Below are 20,833 nucleotides of genomic sequence, written 5' to 3'. Positions count from 1 at the left end.
ACACATCCCTGTATAGAGCTGCTACACACCATGTATAGAGCTGCTACACATCCGTGTATAGAGCTGCTACACATCCCTGTATAGAGCTGCTACACACCATGTATAGAGCTGCTACTCCCGACAACAGCGTCGGACACATGAGCAGCTGTAGCTGCCACATCTGCTGCAGACGGCAGGCGTTGCATCGACCGCGGCTGGCAGAGCTCCAGCTGCAAGCGCCGAGGAAGCGGGACTTGAGAGAGACCGAGGGAACGAGAGTAAAGAGAGGGAATAATGACACTGAGAGGGAAGAAGAAAAGGGGGAAGAAGAAGAAAAGGGGGAGGAGGACGTGAAATAGGGGAGATGAAGAGGAATAGAAGAAAATAAGGTTTGACAAAGGAACGAGAAAATAAGTGTGAAATGAGGAAGTTGATAACAAAGGAAAGGGAAATGTAGAAAAGGAGAAAAGTTCAAGGAAGGAAAAAACTGAGAAACGAACATAATTATAGATGGAGAAAAACCCAGAGAAAGAAAGTAAAAATGAATGAGGAGGGAATGTATAAATGAAGCCAACGAGGGGAGGAGAGGGAGAATTTCTGAATGAAAACAAGGATTAGGGAGGGAATGCGAAGACAATTCAGAAGGAAGGAGGGAAGATATAGTGCGGTTAAAAATGTCAAGGAGTTACTGGAGCACATCTTGAATAAAGGATTGAACTCAACGTTGGGAAAAATGTGAGGTCAAAGTAAATGTTTTTTATTAAGCTGTTTTTCCGCCACCGGAAAAACAGCTGAATTTTTCAGCTGTTTAGCTGAAAAATTCAAGAATAGTATTCAAAAGTAGAAAAATTACAGCTATTTTTTCATACAATAGTAGAAAATAGCGCACATGAAAAATTGAGCAGAACATATTGAATTCAATTTGAAAATTTCCTATAATCAGTTGACATAGTTTGCATGTTCTGCCCTAATAAATAGTAATTATTTTCATTTAAATAACTCGCACTTCCTTCACAGTTCGCCTTATAAATATGAAAAGAAGTTCATGAATGCTCTCTTACCATCCTAACTATTTTCAACTCAGCAAATCGAAGTTTTTTTGTTTCGATTATATGAAAGCAAATGGGACTTTAAATGACGGTAAGGGTAGCCGTTGCTACGTGTCACTGGTGTAATTATTGTTTAATTATACTTAAAAATTCATCCTTTAAAAATAAAGGTCATTTTCACGTAACTTAAACTAAAATGACGGCGATCCCACTTGATTCGTAAGTCTGTTAGTCATTCCTGATGCATAAAAAATTATTGAATCTCAATGACATTGAATTCCCGTATAAAATTATGCATTATACCAACGATCAGAGACACATTTTTCAAAAATTAATTCACACTCTCATTGATTTCATTGCTGTACGATAATGAGAACGACAATGGAACTGAGCGCTCGTATCCTGATGTTTTTTCTGGAGTTGGTTGACAGAGCAGCGAGTGTGGGCGCTGATGCTCGTCGCAGCAGCAGCTCAGATGTGGAGTTGTTGAATAGTTTGCTAGTGCCTTAATTGGGGGCCACAGGTACTGCAACTGTACTGTAACTGTACTGCAGTTACACTGCAACTGTACTGCAACTATACTACAGCAGTACTGCCACTGTACTGCAACTGTCTGTAACTGTACTGCAACTGTACTGTAACTGTACTGTAACTGTACTGCAGTTACACTGCCACTGTACTGCAACTGTACTGTAACTGTACTGCAACTGCACTGCAACTGCACTGCAACTGTGCTGCAACTGTACTGCAACTGTACTGCAACTGTACTGCAACTGTACTGCAACTGTACTGCAACTGTACTGTAACTGTACTGCAACTGTGCTGCCACTATACTGCAACTGTACCGCAACTGTACTGCAACTGCTGTACTGTAAATATACTGCAACTGTACTGCAGCTGTACTGCAACTGTACTGCAACTGTACAGCAGCTGTTCTACAGCTGTACTGCAACTGTACTGCAACTGTACAGCAGCTGTTCTACAGCTGTACTGCAACTGTACTGCAACTGCTGTACTGTAAATATACTGCAACTGTACTGCAGCTGTACTGCAATGTACTGCAACTGTACAGCAGCTGTTCTACAGCTGTACTGCAACTGTACTGCAACTGTACAGCAGCTGTTCTACAGCTGTACTGCAACTGTACTGTAACTGTACTGCCACTACACTGCATCTGTCCTGCCACCAAATTACTGCGGCACAGCTCTGCTGTCCCGGTAATGTCTTCCACTCTCATTTGATCGCCCAGGCTGTGCGATGGAATTGTTTCCAAACATTGTCAGAAATTGAAGGCTTTTATGGCTCAAGTATGACGTATTTGTATCCATTCTATCTACTGAACCCTTTCCATCCATTGATCCCATTCCCTCTATTAAACTTATTTCATCCATTGAACCCATTCCAGCTAGTGAATTCATTCATGACTGTATAGCCCAAAGGAATTTAAGCAATTCAAACTACTCTTCAAATTAGATGATGCACTAAATTGTATCTGTCAACAACTAGAAGTTTTGTCTTTATGACTTCAGTTAGTGCCGGTGAGGCAATTTTTTATTATTTTGGTCATGTATCATCAAATTTAAGCGCGCTACTGAAAAAATTTGTTGATGCGGATTGAAACAAAAAAATGCTCGTTATTGCCAAATGCTAATTATTCACCATTATGCTTATTTTAATTATTTTCATTTTCACTGCCTTATTGCAAATATGACTAAATTTTCACGTTCTGGATAACATGTAACATGTTTTGCTTATTGTCTTTGAGCATTAATTTTCATTTGTTATTTAATCTTTGTTTACGAAACACCTATTGATTGAGACTTTTCAAATTAGTTGGTAATTAGTAATTCAAAATTAATTAGAACACCAATAGCTTATTTTTTCTTCCAATGTGTATACGTTCACGGCTAGACCGTTGCTATAAACACAAAGCTGAAAGTTTTTGTTTTTTTTTAACTTTTTTAACACGGGAGAAAAATGACAGGGGTTGTACTCAAGATGTATTCAAGTCGAAGATTGATGCACCAAATATGAGCATGTTTACTAATGTAAACATTTAAGCATAGAGATGTATTATGCACATGTCACACATAAACCTTCATGCCAGCTTCCAATCAAAAACTTTTGCACAAACTTTAAAAACAAACGCAAACAAATTAACTCGAGTAAACTTCAGTTATTTATGGCCAAACATTCTGTTCTTAACGAATCGCCTGTAAATTGTATGAATAAATGTTTCGATTCAATATAAGTAACAATTTCCTATGGAATTTTAGTACATATAGAATCTTTTTTCCGGGTTTTGAGTGCATTATACGAGATATGGCTTTTTCTAGTTTGATAACAAATAACTGAAATTTTCACAAGGCTGGTTATATTTTAAATCCCCTTCAGAAGATCATCTAAAACATTTTGTTGTTTATATGTCAAATGAGACTTGATTTTCCTACTGCAGACTGAAATCCCAAAGAGGCAGTATTTCTCGCTAAGAGTCCTATACACAAATAGAGTTCTACCGCAAAAGCTCTCCTCATACTTTATTCGTACTATTAAGAGCATAAATTTTTAAGGAAAAAGTCTCTACAAATATTACATTGCGATCATCTATTTGTGCAAAATTCACATGCAGAATTCACATTTAGCAATACTTGCCATTCATGGCGGTTATAGTTGTTTTTAAGGTAATGAACTAATTTCTTATTGATAATAAACTTCTATTTGTTCACCCTAATAAAATGTAGGAAGTTTATGTCTTACTATTCAAACCTTAAAAATTCGAATTAAGTCAAATATTAGCAAAGTGTCAAGTAAACAAGTTTTTATGTTGCTTGACGCCCATTGTACTATGTTAAACATAATTCGACTGAAGATTTCGCATTACAACATTTCAGGACAACACTGACTTGAATCTCAAAATCAGTAAATAATTTATCTACTCATTATTTTAACGTGAAGGCAAGTTGTATCAAAATCATGCAAACTAACAACTCCTCCTTACCATACATACAAATTTTAAACCTACATTCAGCCGAAAAAATATTTGTCGTCCCAATGAACAAATGGTTTCTTAGCGCACAATAATTTCCTGATGACTGGACCATAGAATATTTTTTCAAGTGCGCCCATTAATTGTGCAAACTTATCGCGGTAATGATAAGCATTGACAATCACATATTGGTTAATATAATTACTTTGTTTACTTCAAGTCCGCCTAGGATTGAGTGGGGATAATTTTCAGGATCTTTCTTTAAATTTTAAAAATCTCCATTCATGACATAACGATCTGAGGAAAATGGTCGTTATTTTTTAATTTACTTTAATTTCAATCAATTTATACTATCAAAATTCTGCTGAACACAAAATTTTGAACACACTCTCGCTAAGTTATTGATATCAACACGAGAGCGCCTAAGATCGCGACCTAAATATGGATACAAATTGGGGAACGAACCTTTCATTGAGAAGAAACGATAATTACATTTGACTAATTTCATATAATGGAAAAATTGATATTCTGAACATCAGGTAATTTTTAACCAACTTCTAGAAGCGATTACGTCTTAGTGAACTCCCGTCGATCGAGCGTTGCAAGACAACGCAAACATGGCAAAGTAAGATGAAGCAGATCCTACTTCAATGCAGCGACCATCACCCGAAATTTGTCGATACTTAAAGTAAAAGAAATCTTTATTGATGAAACATCATTAAATATGTCCCAAAAATGATCCAATGTATATTTTATTGGACATCTTCTTTGATATTTCTGGGTATATAATAATTTTAATGAATCTCTTATTTTACATTAAAATTTACGCTCGGTTTAGCAATCCTAATATTATAGAAGAACTTTCATGCACGTACGTGTTTCTTTTTATCTAGAGAAAAGCTCATGCAGCAACTACTACACAGGCAGCGCGTTCCAACCCTGGAATACCTTAAACTTCGAGTTTTCCGTGACATTTTCATAATGGCCCAATTATGTATGTTTTATAAATTAGATTAAATTATATGAATTTAAATGCGGACATCGCAACTAAAACAATATTTATTTAGAGTTCAAGCCCATTTCCATTATGTACATTCGAGATATTTTTTAACATGATATTGTAACGATAGAACCAATTAGTGACAAGAAGTGCCATAGTTAGCAAGAGTGCATTAATTACGGCACAATGAAGGTTATTATTCAGTATGTACCTTAGATAATTGAAATATCATATTGCCTTGCGTTGTAACTCGGTAAATATATTTTATTTGGTTTGTGTTTAATTACTGTACAGTAAATAACTAGAAATTAATTTAATTATTTAATGTAGCGAACAGTTGGTTTTGCACGGTTGGAACGCCCCTGCAGTCACGCTAACATAACTATAGTTTCCCTTATGAGCTACGGACTACTCAAGTGGAAGACATAATGTATTATGGAAGCCAAGCTTTAGCATACAAGTGCTAGTCAATCGTGAATGGAAACTCTGGAAGCTCTCAGGGTTAAGGGAAGCCTTATTGTTTTATAATTAATGCGGTAGCTCATCTATTGTTCTGGGAGATTATTGCTCACTCTAATATCCTGGTGGTACGATGCTGCTAGTCCTTAATTATGTCTAACAAATAACCATCAATTTGCGACAACTTTTAATAATTTACATCTACGAGCGTACAATACGCTTTCGACGGCGCTGCTCTAGTACGGAGAAATAATTCTGCAAATAACAATTCGGAATGGCATAGATTCTTGCGATAAATTGAAGTATCAATTCAATTATTCTGCCATAAATAATCAACGGTAAGCATGCGATTAAAAATTCTCATAACCTGAAGGAGAATAGTGTTAGGAAAAAGAGCTAAAACTTCTATGGAAAATCGGGTAAGGTTAAATATGCCCCTGTTTAGGTTCAAAGAATTCAACTATAATTAATACACTCGAAAATGACAGACCAGGACTGCGACTCCCTTTAGCTGTAGCAGCTGCTTGCTATATTCTAGGTTCTTTTATTGTTGTTCACATTCTTGATGCTATTCCTGGTACATAAAAAATTTGACTCGTTAGGGCCAATTTCAGAGGTTGGATCGTCTAGGAATGGAAATGCGGGGAAAAAATCTCAGGGAAAAGATTCTATGCCAACTTTCAAATGAAGATTAAGAAAAATTCTACGCTCAAGTGGAGAAAAAATCTACAGTTATTATTCCGTACTACATTTATTGTGGAACCGACGAAAGTTCAGTTCAGACATCTAGACGTTAGAAGGCAACTGCTTGCTAAAAGATCTGCTAAAGAAGGCTTCCAGAGAAGCTTCTTGCTATGTATTCGTTCTGGCTTTTTTATTCTATTTCACTGATTGATCGCATAAACTTTTAATATCATTCACGTGTAGGGATTATCGCGTGCCCTAATTTAATCGCTGGCATCTCAGGAAGGCAAGGTCTTTCATATTAAGGTCGTGTCTTGTTGCAATATTCAACTTTCAACACGAGTTTAATTCAACTATTATAGCGCCGGAAGTTGCTGCACAGGAGCTCATCCTTGAAAAAAAAAATCCGCTGCGAGTGCGCATTTATGGTTCAACAGGAATCCTTAGTTTCCTGCAAGGCAATCAGGAGCACAATTATTCATTGTGCGCTCACGGGTAAGAAATATAAATGTATGGCTCCATTTCCAGCCTGAATAATGGTTCTAAAAATGTCAAAGTCTTCTTATTTTTATACGACTGAATGACGGGAATATAACGTCAACTGTCACAGTGAGATTGAACTACTGTTTAACGTCTTAGATGAAAGCTTCATATAGGCTACTTTAGATATTGTTAACTCCATTCGGATACAATATTTTGGCACTGTCATCAGAAGTTCTCGAGAGGTCCTATTCCATCGAATTCGAATAATAAGGAATATCCTACCTGGGAATCATCAGCCTTCACAGCGATTAGTTATTTTTCAGTGGAAAAATCTGGATGCGTTATTTGCTTCTCCACTCATTTTCAATTCATGATCGGAAAATTTCACTCGGAGAATTTCGATTTTCAAAATTATTGAGCAAGCCCAACTTGAGGCTTGATAATATGCATTCACTTTCACCCTTTTTTGAACACACGAAGTCACGCCTTTTCCTCGGCAGAATTCATTACGTACTAAATTCAGGTTCGTTTCAAATAATGTGGCAGGACACTTGAACGTTAGCTCATTGCCTGAATTGATATTCAGTCCATTTTATTGAAGTTGAAGGTGAGAACTTTTTGGCATTGAAAGATGAAATAACTAACGTTAAGAAGTCGTACGATGCAATTAAGATGAGAGGATAATAGATAAAAAGTGCTAGTGTAGAATTAAAAAATTAGCGAGATATAAGGAATAATTACTCCATATAGAAACTGATAACGAACATCCTAAAAGAAATACATTTTCTATTCGAAGATTGTCTCATACTTAAAATTATATGAAGAATTATAATCGTTTCCGCATTCGATGAGAAACGAGCATAAATACTAAAGTATTGCACATCATGCATATAATGCCTCTATTATAGCTCGTCGTTCATATCTTATGCCTATATTATGACTCATGATCACATCTGAGTAAATAACATGCTGAAACTGAGTCATAATGCCAAGAAAAACCTTCAAGACTCTTGTATGGAACAAGGGCAAAGAGGCAAACAATATTAGCTCGAAGAGAAACACATAGCCAAAATTTTAAATTTCTATTGTATAAAACGTTCCTGCGAAAACATGATAAACGCTTAGAAATTACGGAAATACCGTAAAATTTTCTTAATACAATTCTATAGATAGGAAGAAATAGGCAATTGTACTATAAAAGCAAGGTGAATGCGAGAAATTTTCATCGACTTATACCTTGATAAAATTTTTCAAAGTTCCTTACATAGAATTTGAATGATCCTACGAGATAAAATGACGAGATTCAGTGGCGCGCTCTCCCTCGGCTACAGCAAAATCTCCCTGAAGGGTTTCTGCCCAGGCCGCACGTGCCATTGGACCGTAGGCAGACGGAGGGGAGATCTTGGAGGAGGGCGAGCGGCCTCTTGCTAGATAAAGACGCCTTTGTGTGTTTCCTGCATCTCCTGTAGACTCAGACCCTTGGTCTCCGGCACGAACAGTAAGGTAAAGACCAGCGCCAGGGCTGCTAAAGACGAGTACAGCCAAAACGTTCCATAGAGACCTAGCGTTTGATCCAAATCTACGAAGCTTTTGACGCTCGCAAATGAACAGGCGTAGCTAACTGACGCGGCGAGGGCACCGAAACCTCTATGTTTCAGAGGGAACAACTCTCCGATGTACAACCAGCTGATTGGCGACACACCTAAAGCAAATGCGATTTCAATTACTAATATGCAGAAGAGGGGAACCCAGTCCGACTGTCTCCATTGCTGACGAGCAAACATATTCTCGTTAGTGTCCAGCCCTTTCAAGTACACGTAGCCCCCAAAAGCGGCGAGCGCGGCTGACATCAACATGTTTGAAAACACCAGAAGTGGTCGCCGACCTACGGTGTCAACCAAAGCTGATGACGCCATACCAGCGCATATCTGTACGAATGCTACAACAACAGCTGCACGATAAGGATCAAGACCGACGAAAGTTTCAGATAAAATTGGCACAGCGTAAAAGTTGAAAGCATTTGCACCACTGAACTTCTGGAAGACCATGAGTCCGCACGTGACGAACAGAGGACGGAGGAGGTCTCGGAAAGCAAGGGAAGGCGGCTCAATTCCTTCGTGTCGACGGAACGTTGCGATGTTTGCCTTCATTGTAGTGAGTTCCCGAGACACATCTCGGCCGCTGCGAAGCCAAGAAGGGTGAAACCGAGGCTTCAGTTTCTCTGCCGCAGTAAAGCAAATAACTCGGTGTTTCTGGTATGAGCAAAGCAGCAATGAAGAGGCAAGTTGGGGCAATGGCTGTCACGGTGGCAAGCTCCCTCCAGTTCAGAAAGGCCCCAAGGAGGTACGATAAGAGCATTCCAATGTTACTACTTAACTTGGACAAATTACACAAGCACCCTCGTATATCAGGGTGGGCGATCTCGCTTATGTAAACTGGGGTTACGACTGCAATGATCGCTGTGCACACGCCACCGAAGAAAGATGCTACGTAAAGCATGTAAACATTACTAGCCACCACCGTCAGTACCCAAGACAGGGCGAAGGGGACTGCCACCAGGCACAGAACTTTTTTCCTTCCATATCGTATGGACATTCCAGCGGGCAGTGATCCAAAGAATGCACCCAGGAGAGACAGCGATGCCACCCAAGAACCTTGATCCTGAGAAATAAAGATTAAAACTTATTAAATATTTCGCTAGGACCTATGCTACTCTCAGCGTAACACCGTTGAAGGCAAAGATTATAATAAAAAAATATGCGTAATAAATATTGGGCTAGTTCATCTAAACTGGCATCTCGCACTTTGCCAGGGAAGTCAAACATCCGAATTCAAATATTATTGATCCATACGTTTACGAATGACTGAATTACGAAAACACAGAATCTATTGAAATTCGCTATCATCGCATTAAAGCTCTGAAATAGTTTCAGATAATGTATTATTTTTACATAGTACACATTTTTTTATGTCATCCAAATTAATAAAATAATTCACATTACTACAGTTTATTAATCGTGAGTAGATTAATGGGTTAAATTTCATTTCTAATAGTGTCGGGATTAACCTTGCTTATGGATTATTCTTCTATACTACAATAATATTCACCTTGCTGATGGAGAAGTGCTGACCCTGAGCAGAGAGGGCGGCCATGGAGGCGAGGGCTGGCGAGGAGTAGCCCTTGCCGAGGCCGGCGCACAGCGGCCCGATCGCCACCGCTAGCGTCGCGAGGACCTGAGCATGGCAGCACTGACAGCCTCAAGCCGGCCGTCGTAACTTATTGCAAATACTAACTCCTATTTAACAACAGCCCATAACCGTCGGTAAAAACTGCTTGAAAATAGTCACTTCTATGGACCAAAAGCCTACAGTCGTGAGTCGTCGGGGAAAGCTGCTTGTAAACTGTCACTTTTATTGACAAACAACCTAGATTTATTTTGTGAAAACTGCTTCAAAATAATCTCTTCTATTGACCGTCAGAATGAAGTCGTCGGTAAAAGCTGCTTTGAAATAGTGAAGAAAAAGAAAACTAAACATGTAAAAATTGGATAAAAATGCCCATTTTGAAACTTCACATTTCACGAGCATTCCAGTTAACAAAAATGTAGAAAAATTCCTCCAAATTAAAGCAGTCTTCTCACAGCAATCAATCTGTGAAAAAATACAAACTCCCAAAATATCTCGAGGTTGACATTACCAAGAAACTCGTGTCGATAAGTTTTCGCATCACGCTCGTTCAAAATTCGAGGTTTAACATTCATTTCAGAATCCCCGTATAAAGTGTTAACGACTGGAAATAGCGTCTTCAAATCTTAACTTAGACGGATCTCTGTCACTCTCAAAATGAAATGGTAACGGGACAAATTTGAGATTTAAAGAGGACTCGATGTAGAGTAAACCAGAGCATGATAAAAAAATTATGACGCCGGGGCAAGAAGATGAAGATTGCTATTACCAATAACAAAATTATATTACTAAATCAATTAATCCAAATGACAGCATACGTTTAATGAAAGTCAATATGCTCATCAAGCGACATTCAATTCATTCGCAAAATGGAGGTTAAAATGAAAAACTACATTGAAATCGTGCAAAAATTCAATCTTTAGGAATATTTAACACTAAAACATAAAGTTTAGTAGTGGTGAAAGTATTGTATACCATTTACAAAGTATTCGATTACGAAAACACGAAAAGCAACTTCATGGCATGGTTAGGTTAATGTTTACCAACTGACACAAGAAGATTTTCAGTCTTCACCTTGACATTACAGTTAAATTTCTTCCCTCCCTGAAAATCGTGAATTAGGAGATTAAGTTACCAAGGATTCCCATGTCGAAGTTTACCATGGATATCCATGTCGAAGTTTTTCAAATACTTTTGACCATTTTGATGGATTGCGCCAACTTTGTCTTGCCTAAGCCAAGGAGTGTTCGTTACTTATCAACTTAGGTGATTCTATCGAGACCATTTGGGCTTGGGCAGAATGAATCGATAACTAGACAAGCTATTTTTACATTGATATGGGAGATAAATGATAAATTTAATAATATGACATTATAATCATCAGTCGTTCATTATTCAGAAACCCGAGGCATCGTGCATTTTAGTATTGCGTTTCAAATGCTTATTTATATAGTGTGTCGGGTTTGGTAGAAGAGATTCACCATTTAAAAATTTTTTAGTAGTTAGGACCGTCAGCTGGTATTTCCCGCAAAAAAAATTCATATGCTCTAGCTCCTATGCAGTTGTGGGATTAACTTCAACTGAAACCTATCAATTTTATACATAGTTAAACGATAGTTATCTGATAACTGTTACGGATCATTTTTAATTTATAAGGAAACAGTGTAACAAAAATCTTTACGAGAGCAAGCAACGTACAGAAAGACAAATACCTTGAGGATGGAATGGAAAAGTCAGAAGGGTTTACCAGTTAAAAAAATCGTTACTCGTTAATTGAGCATCTCCTAAAAAACTTAATTGAACGGTAATTTACCGAAGAAAAAGACGGCTTCAAAGAAGGAAGTGTAAGTCGTTACGAAAGTTACCTCACCTGTGTACAGTGTTGTGGAGTTGGAGACCTCATGTATATGAACTTGCTGTCGGGTGACTTTTTATTCATGTTTCGATTCTTGCAGAAACTAAAATTAAAATTAAATAACCTTCTTTTCGGTGGCTGGGACCGGTTGTCATCAGGCCATCGATAGTGGTTAGGAATTGTTTTGTAGTTCGTGTAAGGTGCACTCAGAGACGTTTCGTCGGTCTGGGTCGAAGTCTGAGTGACGTTCGATCCGATATGATGATGATAGTTGTTCATGCTATGGTTGTATGAGAGGGGCGAGTCAAGTGTTGTGTAAGGTCGGGAGTGATACATGTAAGAATTTGAATGATTCTCCAATGGATTACTCTTACTCGAATAATGACTTATCCTGTCCATTTCGGCGTGAGATTCATACATATCAAGATGCAATGATGTTGCTGGTCGGTACCTGAAGTCACCAAGTCCATATTCTTCTGACCGCCGTGAAGGTCTCGAATGTGAAGGATCTTGGCTCGATGATGAGATATTTTGATCTTGCTGTTCCTGGCTTGCTGTTCGATCAAATTTATAAACAACCCTGGATTTGGCAATGTTGCGTCCTTCTTTCAATATCCTGTATGCCTCATCTTCATCGGCTTCTGCGCGCTTTTGGGCTCTGGCATCTTCCTCTAGAGTTTTTGTGTGCAAAAAATCTTGGTAGGTTGTGGACGAGCGCTTCAGTGGTATGTCGACACTCTTGGCACTTTCAAGCGAAGAGTTTCGGCGATGCTTAAAATGTATTTCATACGGAGCATTGGCATCGTTTCCCTCGGCACCGTACCCTTGATTCTTGTCGTATTTTGAATTACTGTAGCTTCGAAAATTGAGAAGCCTTGAATCTGCTTGACGCTTTTTGAAACTTTGACTGTAAGATTCAGATTTTGATGCAAGCAATGGCGCTCGTTTGCCTGAAAACAATTCAGCAGTGGTTTGATATCTGCTAGAGATGACATTTTCTGGAGGATGCAACGAAGAAGAACTGCCTTGGAGAGACATATCTGGAATGCGACTTCGTGAATTCGGAGGAAGAGAAGAACGTTGCCATGAATTTTGAGCTGAATTTGGTGACCGAGGTCTGGTGCGAGCTGGGAGCGAAGACCTCTGCCAAGCCGGAGAAGTTTCTCTTGAAAGTGAAACTCGATGAACATTTGCACGACTGGAAGAACGATACTTAGATTCATCCTGATTGTTAGCCGAAGATCGATCAGGCCAATTTCTACTAGGGGACTTATGAGTCACATCTCGTTCCAATGACCGCGAGCTTGTCCTGAGATGAGCATCGTTACGTATGGAATCTTCCCGCATGCTTCTTGGAGAGTGAGGATCTCTGTAAGACCTGCTAGAAATATTCCTCTGGCTACCAAACGAATCGTAGATAGGAACGTTGTCTGCCGACAAATAAGGTCCTGCTCGCAGGTGAGATGACTGGTACTCTCGACGTCGTATTTCAGTGCGGGAATAATCGTTAGCTGCACTGAAATGTGCCCGAGTTTCCTCATCTTCTTCCTCGTAGACCCCAGGCAGCCTCTCTTGGTGGATCGATACGGGAGGCACTGGGAGAGACCGCTTGGGTTTGTGCGACTGCATCGCGGCCTCAATTTAGGAATAATTATTTAATTTTGACTGATTTAAAGCGGCTTACTTCGTTTCATGCGTCTAATCGAAACTTAATTATCCTCCTTTGTTATTTAAATATTTTTTATTTTGGAGATGGATTCTGCTTTTTTATTATTATCGCATTGCATTTACGAGAAGAGTATTTAGATTTTTAATTTAATAATTTTATTTAAAAAAAAAACATATATTTTGGGGGGGGCTTTTAGTTGTGAGTACACGTTAACAAAATTTTTCACAAACACCCTCTGAAAATAGATGAATTGTGACCTAAATTGGATCCATGAAAATGTCTGCCGTCAGACTTTGGTGGGAATACCGCCCTGAGTATCCTTGTCACGTTTTTCCTCTTGTATTGGCATCACGGGGCCATAAATTCGTTGCGTCTGAAGATTTCCCGGTCGGTCGACCGAAAAAACTTCGATGTTCACTATCGCTTTCGGTCGCAGTCCGAATTTGTTAGCAGGTGAACTTGTGCGAATATTTGATGCGAGCTGAAGATCGGATCAAAGTTCACTGCTGCCTGCAAGAAAGAGAAAACATGAGGTTATTGAAATACCGATCTAGTTTCCATACTTGTCAACATGCACGGAGTTTGCATTCGACAAATTGAGAAATATATAAGGCGAGCGAAACATTTTATGTTATATTTTATGTATATTTTCGTCAGTTATTTCAAAGCAATATCGGCTGTTCAGGCCCTCGTGTTAAAAGTTCATAAATAGGGAAAGCTCGTTCATTGACCCTTAATAAGACCGTGAATATTTTTGTGTACAGCTTGCGTAAGAAAATATAAAACATTCTTTACATTTCGTTAATTTGTCGTGATTATTCCCTTTGGTGCTTAAAAAATTAGTACAGAATTCTTAGTTTTCATGCACATGCTTAACCAAGAACATTCAAATTACACTTTAATTAAATATAGTTAAGAATATACATTATATATTATTTTGTCGTTAGATATTCGCAAGAATGTTCTTCTTTTCACACTTATATTACTAGATTTTAATATGTTCTTATCGAATAGTAAGTATATTCCTGATCCTGAACAACGCCATTTTTCCTGTCCTGTCAACGGCATGCAGGATCTCACAAGACACAACCGTCTCTCTAACTCTGGGACGAGTCTCTCTTCCGTGTCTCATGAGGTAATTTCCTGCGAAAGTCTGCAGTGAACAGCACCATCTACGACAGCTTGCGTGTTCGATGACATCGTCGTGACGGCACAACTTATAATTAATGAAGGGACCGCCGTATAATGCCTACATAAATCACCATCGCTTGCACTACATTGAGTTGATTGGGTGAGATAGCAGCGAGATTAGAGACCATCTTTGCAGTATGCATGGGAGCTTGAAAAATGTTATTTGCAAACAAGTTGTTGAAAACGTAATTTATTTGAGGCAGTAACTTATACGATGAAATTTGAGCTACGTCTAATGAAATTGGTGGGAAATGAAACAATTTTTAGGGTAAAAAAATTTCGATGTAATTCGTGGCATTTAATGACCCTGTACCCCTGCGTAGGTAAATATTAAAGTCTAAACTCCTATGATAAAGCTAACACGTTTTTGCATTTGTATTACGTACAAAATAAAGTTGGTGCAAATGATTTGCCATAAACCACTGACCTCAAAAAAAATAGAATATACTGTATTGTTGATTAACCTTTTCATGCACCTTCAGCTCCAGAGATTTGGGATTTATGAACGAATTCCGATTTGGAATTCGTTTAACAAAAAGTGATTTAGTTCCGTTCAACGAAAAGGTGATTTTAATTTTTAACTTTATTTTTAATTTTTTAGGCCGACTCCAGGATTGTTAAATTAAAATCCCCGAGAATGGTTAATATTTCGTTCATCTGTTTTTCTCCGCTGTTTTTCAAGCCATCATACTTCACCTAAATGAATGAATACTACCCCACTGCAACAAGACTATCATTATATTTATTGCCAGGCACGTTACGATAATCGATCACGAGTGATGCGAGCCTTCAACTAGGAGTTCATGTCGATGAATGAGGCAAGTAATTATAGGAGCGCTAGCGTCGGCTCACAAACAAAAGGTGAGTATAGCGAGTAGAATACCGTGCTTGTGAAAATAACATTTGGAAATTTTGCGCACATCAAAAATGAGCATATCAAGAGGGTGAGAGCACATACAGCTTCTCGCATGGTTGGTCTAATATTAGTTCAACTATGAATACATTAATTGCCACTTTACCAAGATAAACCCAGACAATTAAAGTCAAATTACTCAAGTGAATCACACCTCTACTGACCTGCTTGTATATACTGCGCCAATGACGCAGTTTGCTCGCCTGCTTCTGTGATAGCTTTTAATAAACAATGTTGGCTGTCAGAATAACGGGTTTACCAGATGGATAGTTTTCATGTCGTATGTTCTACATGTTGTTTCAATGTTTCATGACCTCCTAACGCTTCATACAAAGGTAATAATGTAAACCTTTTCATGATCAACATATGAACGCCCTATGTTATTCACGCTTGCTAAAATTTCCATAAATTGTGCGCATAATTCGTCGAGAACAACCGTTGCGGATTGTCATTAACTTCTCCACAGGTAAAAATGTTACTCATACCTTAATTTTCTCAACACTTTTCTAAGTTAAATCAGAAATGTACACCCTTTCTTTATATAAAAAATATTATCAAAAGACCAGACTGTGTTGTTTTTGCTCAACACATATGTTACGCAATTCAAAATTATTTTTTCAACAAAATCATATGAAGCTATAAGCTATCAACACTAAGTAATTTTCCAATAAAAATTGAATGTACTTTTCTCCACGTGCATCCAATAGACCAGAATTCAAAAGTATTCATTTAAAACTGCTGCAGCAAATAAAATGTAATGTCACTGGTGTGTTTTTATGCCAAAATAAGAAAAACTCCAACCTTTTTACCTTACATTTTCTAAAAGATTCCAGAAATTTTGGACCATTTCCCGGGACCTTGGGAGGCTGTCGCGACAGCCGTCAACGACCACGAGCTGCCCCAGTGACATCGTTAGAGGCGGTCATCCCTCGCGCTGAACCCTACCAGGTTTTTATTTTTTTATGCGAGTGAATTTTCCATTTAAAAAAAAATAAAAAATTCAGCGTTCTTTCATAGATATGAAAGGTTCTATAATAGAATGGTGCATACGTTCGAGGGCCTTACGCTGATCGCACATTTGTATTAAAGTCTCGTACCCAATTCGCAGAGTTTCTCACCTTGCAGAAAAGAAAGTTCTCTTGCCGTGGTTATTCCAGGCAGTGAATGAGTATTATGACAAAGATTTTTAAGTAAGGTTTAGGTGTATTGGTGACCAATACGCATGCTCTGCTTTGATTTTATTACCATTACTTTGTTTCTCATGCAAGATTGATATTCCATTCCTCACTTAAAACTGGGAGACTTAAATTCAATCATTTAAAATATGATTTTCAATGCGCTAATATCAGCAAACCACAAGCGCTAACTTTACTGCATAAATTCTTCATTCCCTTTTCTGTACTTCCACTCTTACCACCGTATTTTTTATGGCTCGTTTAAAACCTGAATACGATTTACCAAACAAGTATGGATCTATTTCAACATGTGCGTAATTTCAGTATTGTACGTTCACTAAAATAATTTTCTATGGATTCAATATCATTATTTTATTAACTCTTACAATTAGGAATTTTAACTACAGTACCTAAAATATCGAACCACGTTGTTAGACTTTCAATTTCACCTTCAGATCAATGCCACACATTTTTCTTCCATATAGCATAAGTTCCGATGTCACTCAATTCCATTGGAGCTAATCATTATCTAGAATAGATTTATCATTTCTTTTTCTTACTTATTTCCAGAATCTCGCATTATTTTTCACTCTTCCGCTATTGTTGTTCGACGTTCCTCGTTAATTATACGGCAACGAATCGTTGAACCTTTTTAATTTGCCGCCCGTATTTAGGCACAAAACGAAGCTGTTTTCCGGCCGCTCAAAAGCAAAGGGACTTGTGACGGAATCTTTTGATCTTTTCTTTGATGTTCACACTGACGTGATCACTTTTACTCGTCCTCTTCATGTTTCATTGATCGTAACTTTTCGTTAAACGCTCTCTATTCTTACTCTTTTCTTCGCCTGTATATCTAGTTTTACTCAATGTGTCACGTTATTTGTTATCATTCATTTATCATCATTCATCATTTATCACTATCACATTTATTTATCATCACTAATATTAATAATTTTTTGACCGAACATTGTTTCTCTGTTCATGTCGATTTCACATGATCTTTCTTATCCTCCTAATTTTCTCGTATTGATCAGTCGGCAGCTCTCTTTTTTTTTAATGTAGCTTTTCCAATGGTTAATAATATTGAAAGCCTTATCGTTGCCTCCATTAAATTGCACTATTAATTAACTATGGTCTCGTTTAAAAAATTGATATGGTCCGTATAGGCGAATCGCGAATGCAAGTTCAGCAGCCCTAATTGTAAGCCTTGGTAAAAAAATAAATCAAAATTATTTAATGGATTATCGTCCAAAAATTCCTGAAAATGGGCTACGGAAGGCTCGACGTTGTAAAAAAGGAGCTCATATTTTCTTCCTTTTTTGCAACCAATCTAAGGGGGGTGAAATGGACTATCAGAGTATCAAGAAACTTGCTTTTGTTGTCCGGGTAGATTAATGCTGTCAGGTTCCGTGGAATTATTGCTTTCCCATCTGGTCGTCAGATATAAGAGTTAGCATTGAATATAATTATAAATAAAATAAAATAATTATATATAAAATAGCATCAAAGACTGTTTAGCTAACTTTTAATTTAGTCTATAAAAACGCATGTAGAAGTAAGCGACTTATAAATGACCCCCACCAGAAGATATCATTGGATAATGACGGTTTATTAGTTAAATCTACGATATAATAAGCTACCTCAAATTGTATTTTATATGAATATTGGGAAATAACGAGTAGTCTACCGTGCTGCTAGATCATGTAAACAGAAAAAGACGAGAAAAATTTTGGTGTTGCAGCGCCTATAAAACTACATATTAACAGAGACTTCGTGGAAGAGATCGCGAAAATAGCTTCAATGAAAGAATTATTAGCGAACGTATACAAAAATGCAGATTTCATAGAATTCAAGTCGCATAAAATATTCAATTATTTTTCATCAGATGTATAAATGACATCGGCATGTAATAAAACGTTACTCTCATAATACTTTTTCTTCGCGACATAATTAACGTCATCACAAACTCTAACTTTCAAACTTACGTAAAAATAATGAATAAATTCCTCCAAAGTAATACCACTTTTTACAAGCTTTCGCATGTACTTTAGATTATATTGCTCACACATTTTCAAAAAAAATACGAACTTTCTGCCTCAGATATATATTCATGATTAGAGGGTGTAACATAAAACAAAACCCCCTGGAGACGAAACGAAGTTTTATACGTGAAAATAACGCGGCCATAAATAAACATTTTCGTGAACTGACAGCCTGCTGAAATACGAGTTGTGTTCTCCGTGATTCAGCCTCAGGTGTGTTGATGGCGCCGTGTTTGCGGATCCGGAGTTTGATCCGCGCGCCGCTTGCGACGCCACACACGAAGCAGCGTCTCGAGTGCCAAGCTTGTGATGAAATTAAAACTTGACATCGTTTGTGGATGGCGGCAGCCAGAGACATGATACATCTAGCAGAGAAGCTTGTGCATCTTCGATCATTTGTAGCCTGATTGTCACCACTAAAATATGTAGATTAATTCTTCAACATGAAGCAATAATCACTGCATTATGCATTTGAAGTCGCAACAGAATGCGGTCATTAATTGAAGCATGCAGCATCAATCATTTTAGCATTATTATCGTTCACTGCAATATGCAGATAAATCATGCAACATGCAGCAGTATTCATTGCTCAATGCAATAGAAGTTATAGCAGCATTCGGTCTTTAGAAGTAAGAAGTTGGTCGATCAATGAAGCATGCAGTCTTTATTTCAGTAGTTTGTTGCATCTAATCCAGCAGCGCATATATCAGCAATGGGAGCAGCAATTCGTGTAACGCAAAACTTTACGAAGCATTAATATATAAAGCAATTGCTGCCGCACATGTACTGCACAAAACATAAAGTCATAAAGCAATTATTGAGATCAAAGTAGCATCAGTCATTAACAATCGGTGCATATTGATGAGCAGCAATCAGCCCCACATGAAGTAGCAATCAATCAACAAGCAGCAGCAATCTCAGCGCAGAAAAGCGTTGCTATGCTCGTTGCCATAACAACCTGTTTTCCCTGTTAACGGTGCCATGCACGTGAGAGTTTATTTTTCATTCATTTTACATTCGGTAATTCAAAATTTATAGGAATCTCCTCGCAGATTTGTTATTTTTATTGATTGTGATATCAACTAATTCACTTATTTTAGTTAATTCCTTATTTATAATTTTTCCATAATCTTACTAGATTACTTTTCATCATCTTAATTAGTTCACATCATCTTTCGTTCCTGAAATGAGTATTGAGTTCGTGCACTGCTAAGGGACACTGGTCGATAACGCCAGTGAAGTCGGCACATTGTTCAGCGTTGAAAACATTTGATTGCTTCCAAGAATGTTGCCAGAGTTGGCCTAGACCAAAAGAACTGCAACTTGACGCTGCAAGTCACGAGAGTTGTTCTTGGAGTCGCACTCAATTTCACGGCAGCGCTACAGTCACGGCTATAAACTTGACGAAAAGATTTGGCTCAAGTCAACCCAGTTTTGATTTAGAACAGAACTTTGCTCGCTTTCATTTCAAAAAACGATGCTGATAAATCAGAAGAATATATATTTTTCTCATTTTACACTTTTATTAAGCTAGCTATTTTGACTTCGGTCGAATATTGTGACGATTAATTCCTGATACAAAATTTTGGTAATTCACCTTTGTTCGTAATCCTTTCTTTCTCGGTGTAACACCTCTGTATATAAGTACAGACTGTTAACACGAAAATTCCTCATATAATTTTAAATAATGAAAAAATTTCTAACTCTCATCAAATATGAAGCTTTATTTCGTTCATAACACAATTCGTGTTCAATTTTAATCCCCTGTTTCATCACAACCATCTCCACGTGCCCATGATTAAGGTGGTTACAGCAAAGCTCCTCTTTGCATAGACCGACGAAGCGAGAAAATGAGACGCTAAAATCTCAGCAGCTTCTCGAATTAATCCTAGGTGTTATAGCGACTAATTTAGCTTCGAAAATGCACTAGCTAATTAGGAGCTTGTTTGATGCTAAACAGCTAAATTGTAGACTTAAACCATGAATTTCCCATCGCCAGGCCATTAATTTCAATTTGTGAATATTTAAACTAAGTGAAATAGATTTAAGTGTGTCAAATGGAGAGGTGAATATAATTTTGTCATTCGCTCGCGGGAATCACTATGAATCGTAAAATTTCCATGAATAAATGTTATTTCGATAATAAAACTTTTACTTGAAAT

At 37.7% G+C, this 20,833-nt stretch overlaps 1 protein-coding gene across 1 annotated transcript; it reads right to left on the bottom strand.

Annotated features, from left to right (window-relative positions):
• Positions 1–7,197: 7,197 nt before the first annotated feature.
• Positions 7,198–12,666, bottom strand: LOC108672250 (facilitated trehalose transporter Tret1-2 homolog). Its single transcript, XM_047883856.1, is given in 4 exon segments — positions 7,198–8,838; positions 8,840–9,301; positions 9,749–9,874; positions 11,697–12,666. Coding segments are annotated over 4 exon segments (1,764 nt in total). The 5' UTR covers positions 12,102–12,666; the 3' UTR covers positions 7,198–8,067.
• Between the last annotated feature and the right edge of the window lie 8,167 nt (positions 12,667–20,833).

Source organism: Hyalella azteca, unplaced genomic scaffold (assembly GCF_000764305.2).
Source record: "Hyalella azteca isolate HAZT.00-mixed unplaced genomic scaffold, Hazt_2.0.2 contig1749, whole genome shotgun sequence".
In the NCBI taxonomy this organism is placed as follows: Eukaryota; Metazoa; Arthropoda; class Malacostraca; order Amphipoda; family Hyalellidae; genus Hyalella; species Hyalella azteca.
Note: the sequence above shows the minus strand (reverse complement) of the source record. Positions and strands in the feature narration are given on the sequence as shown.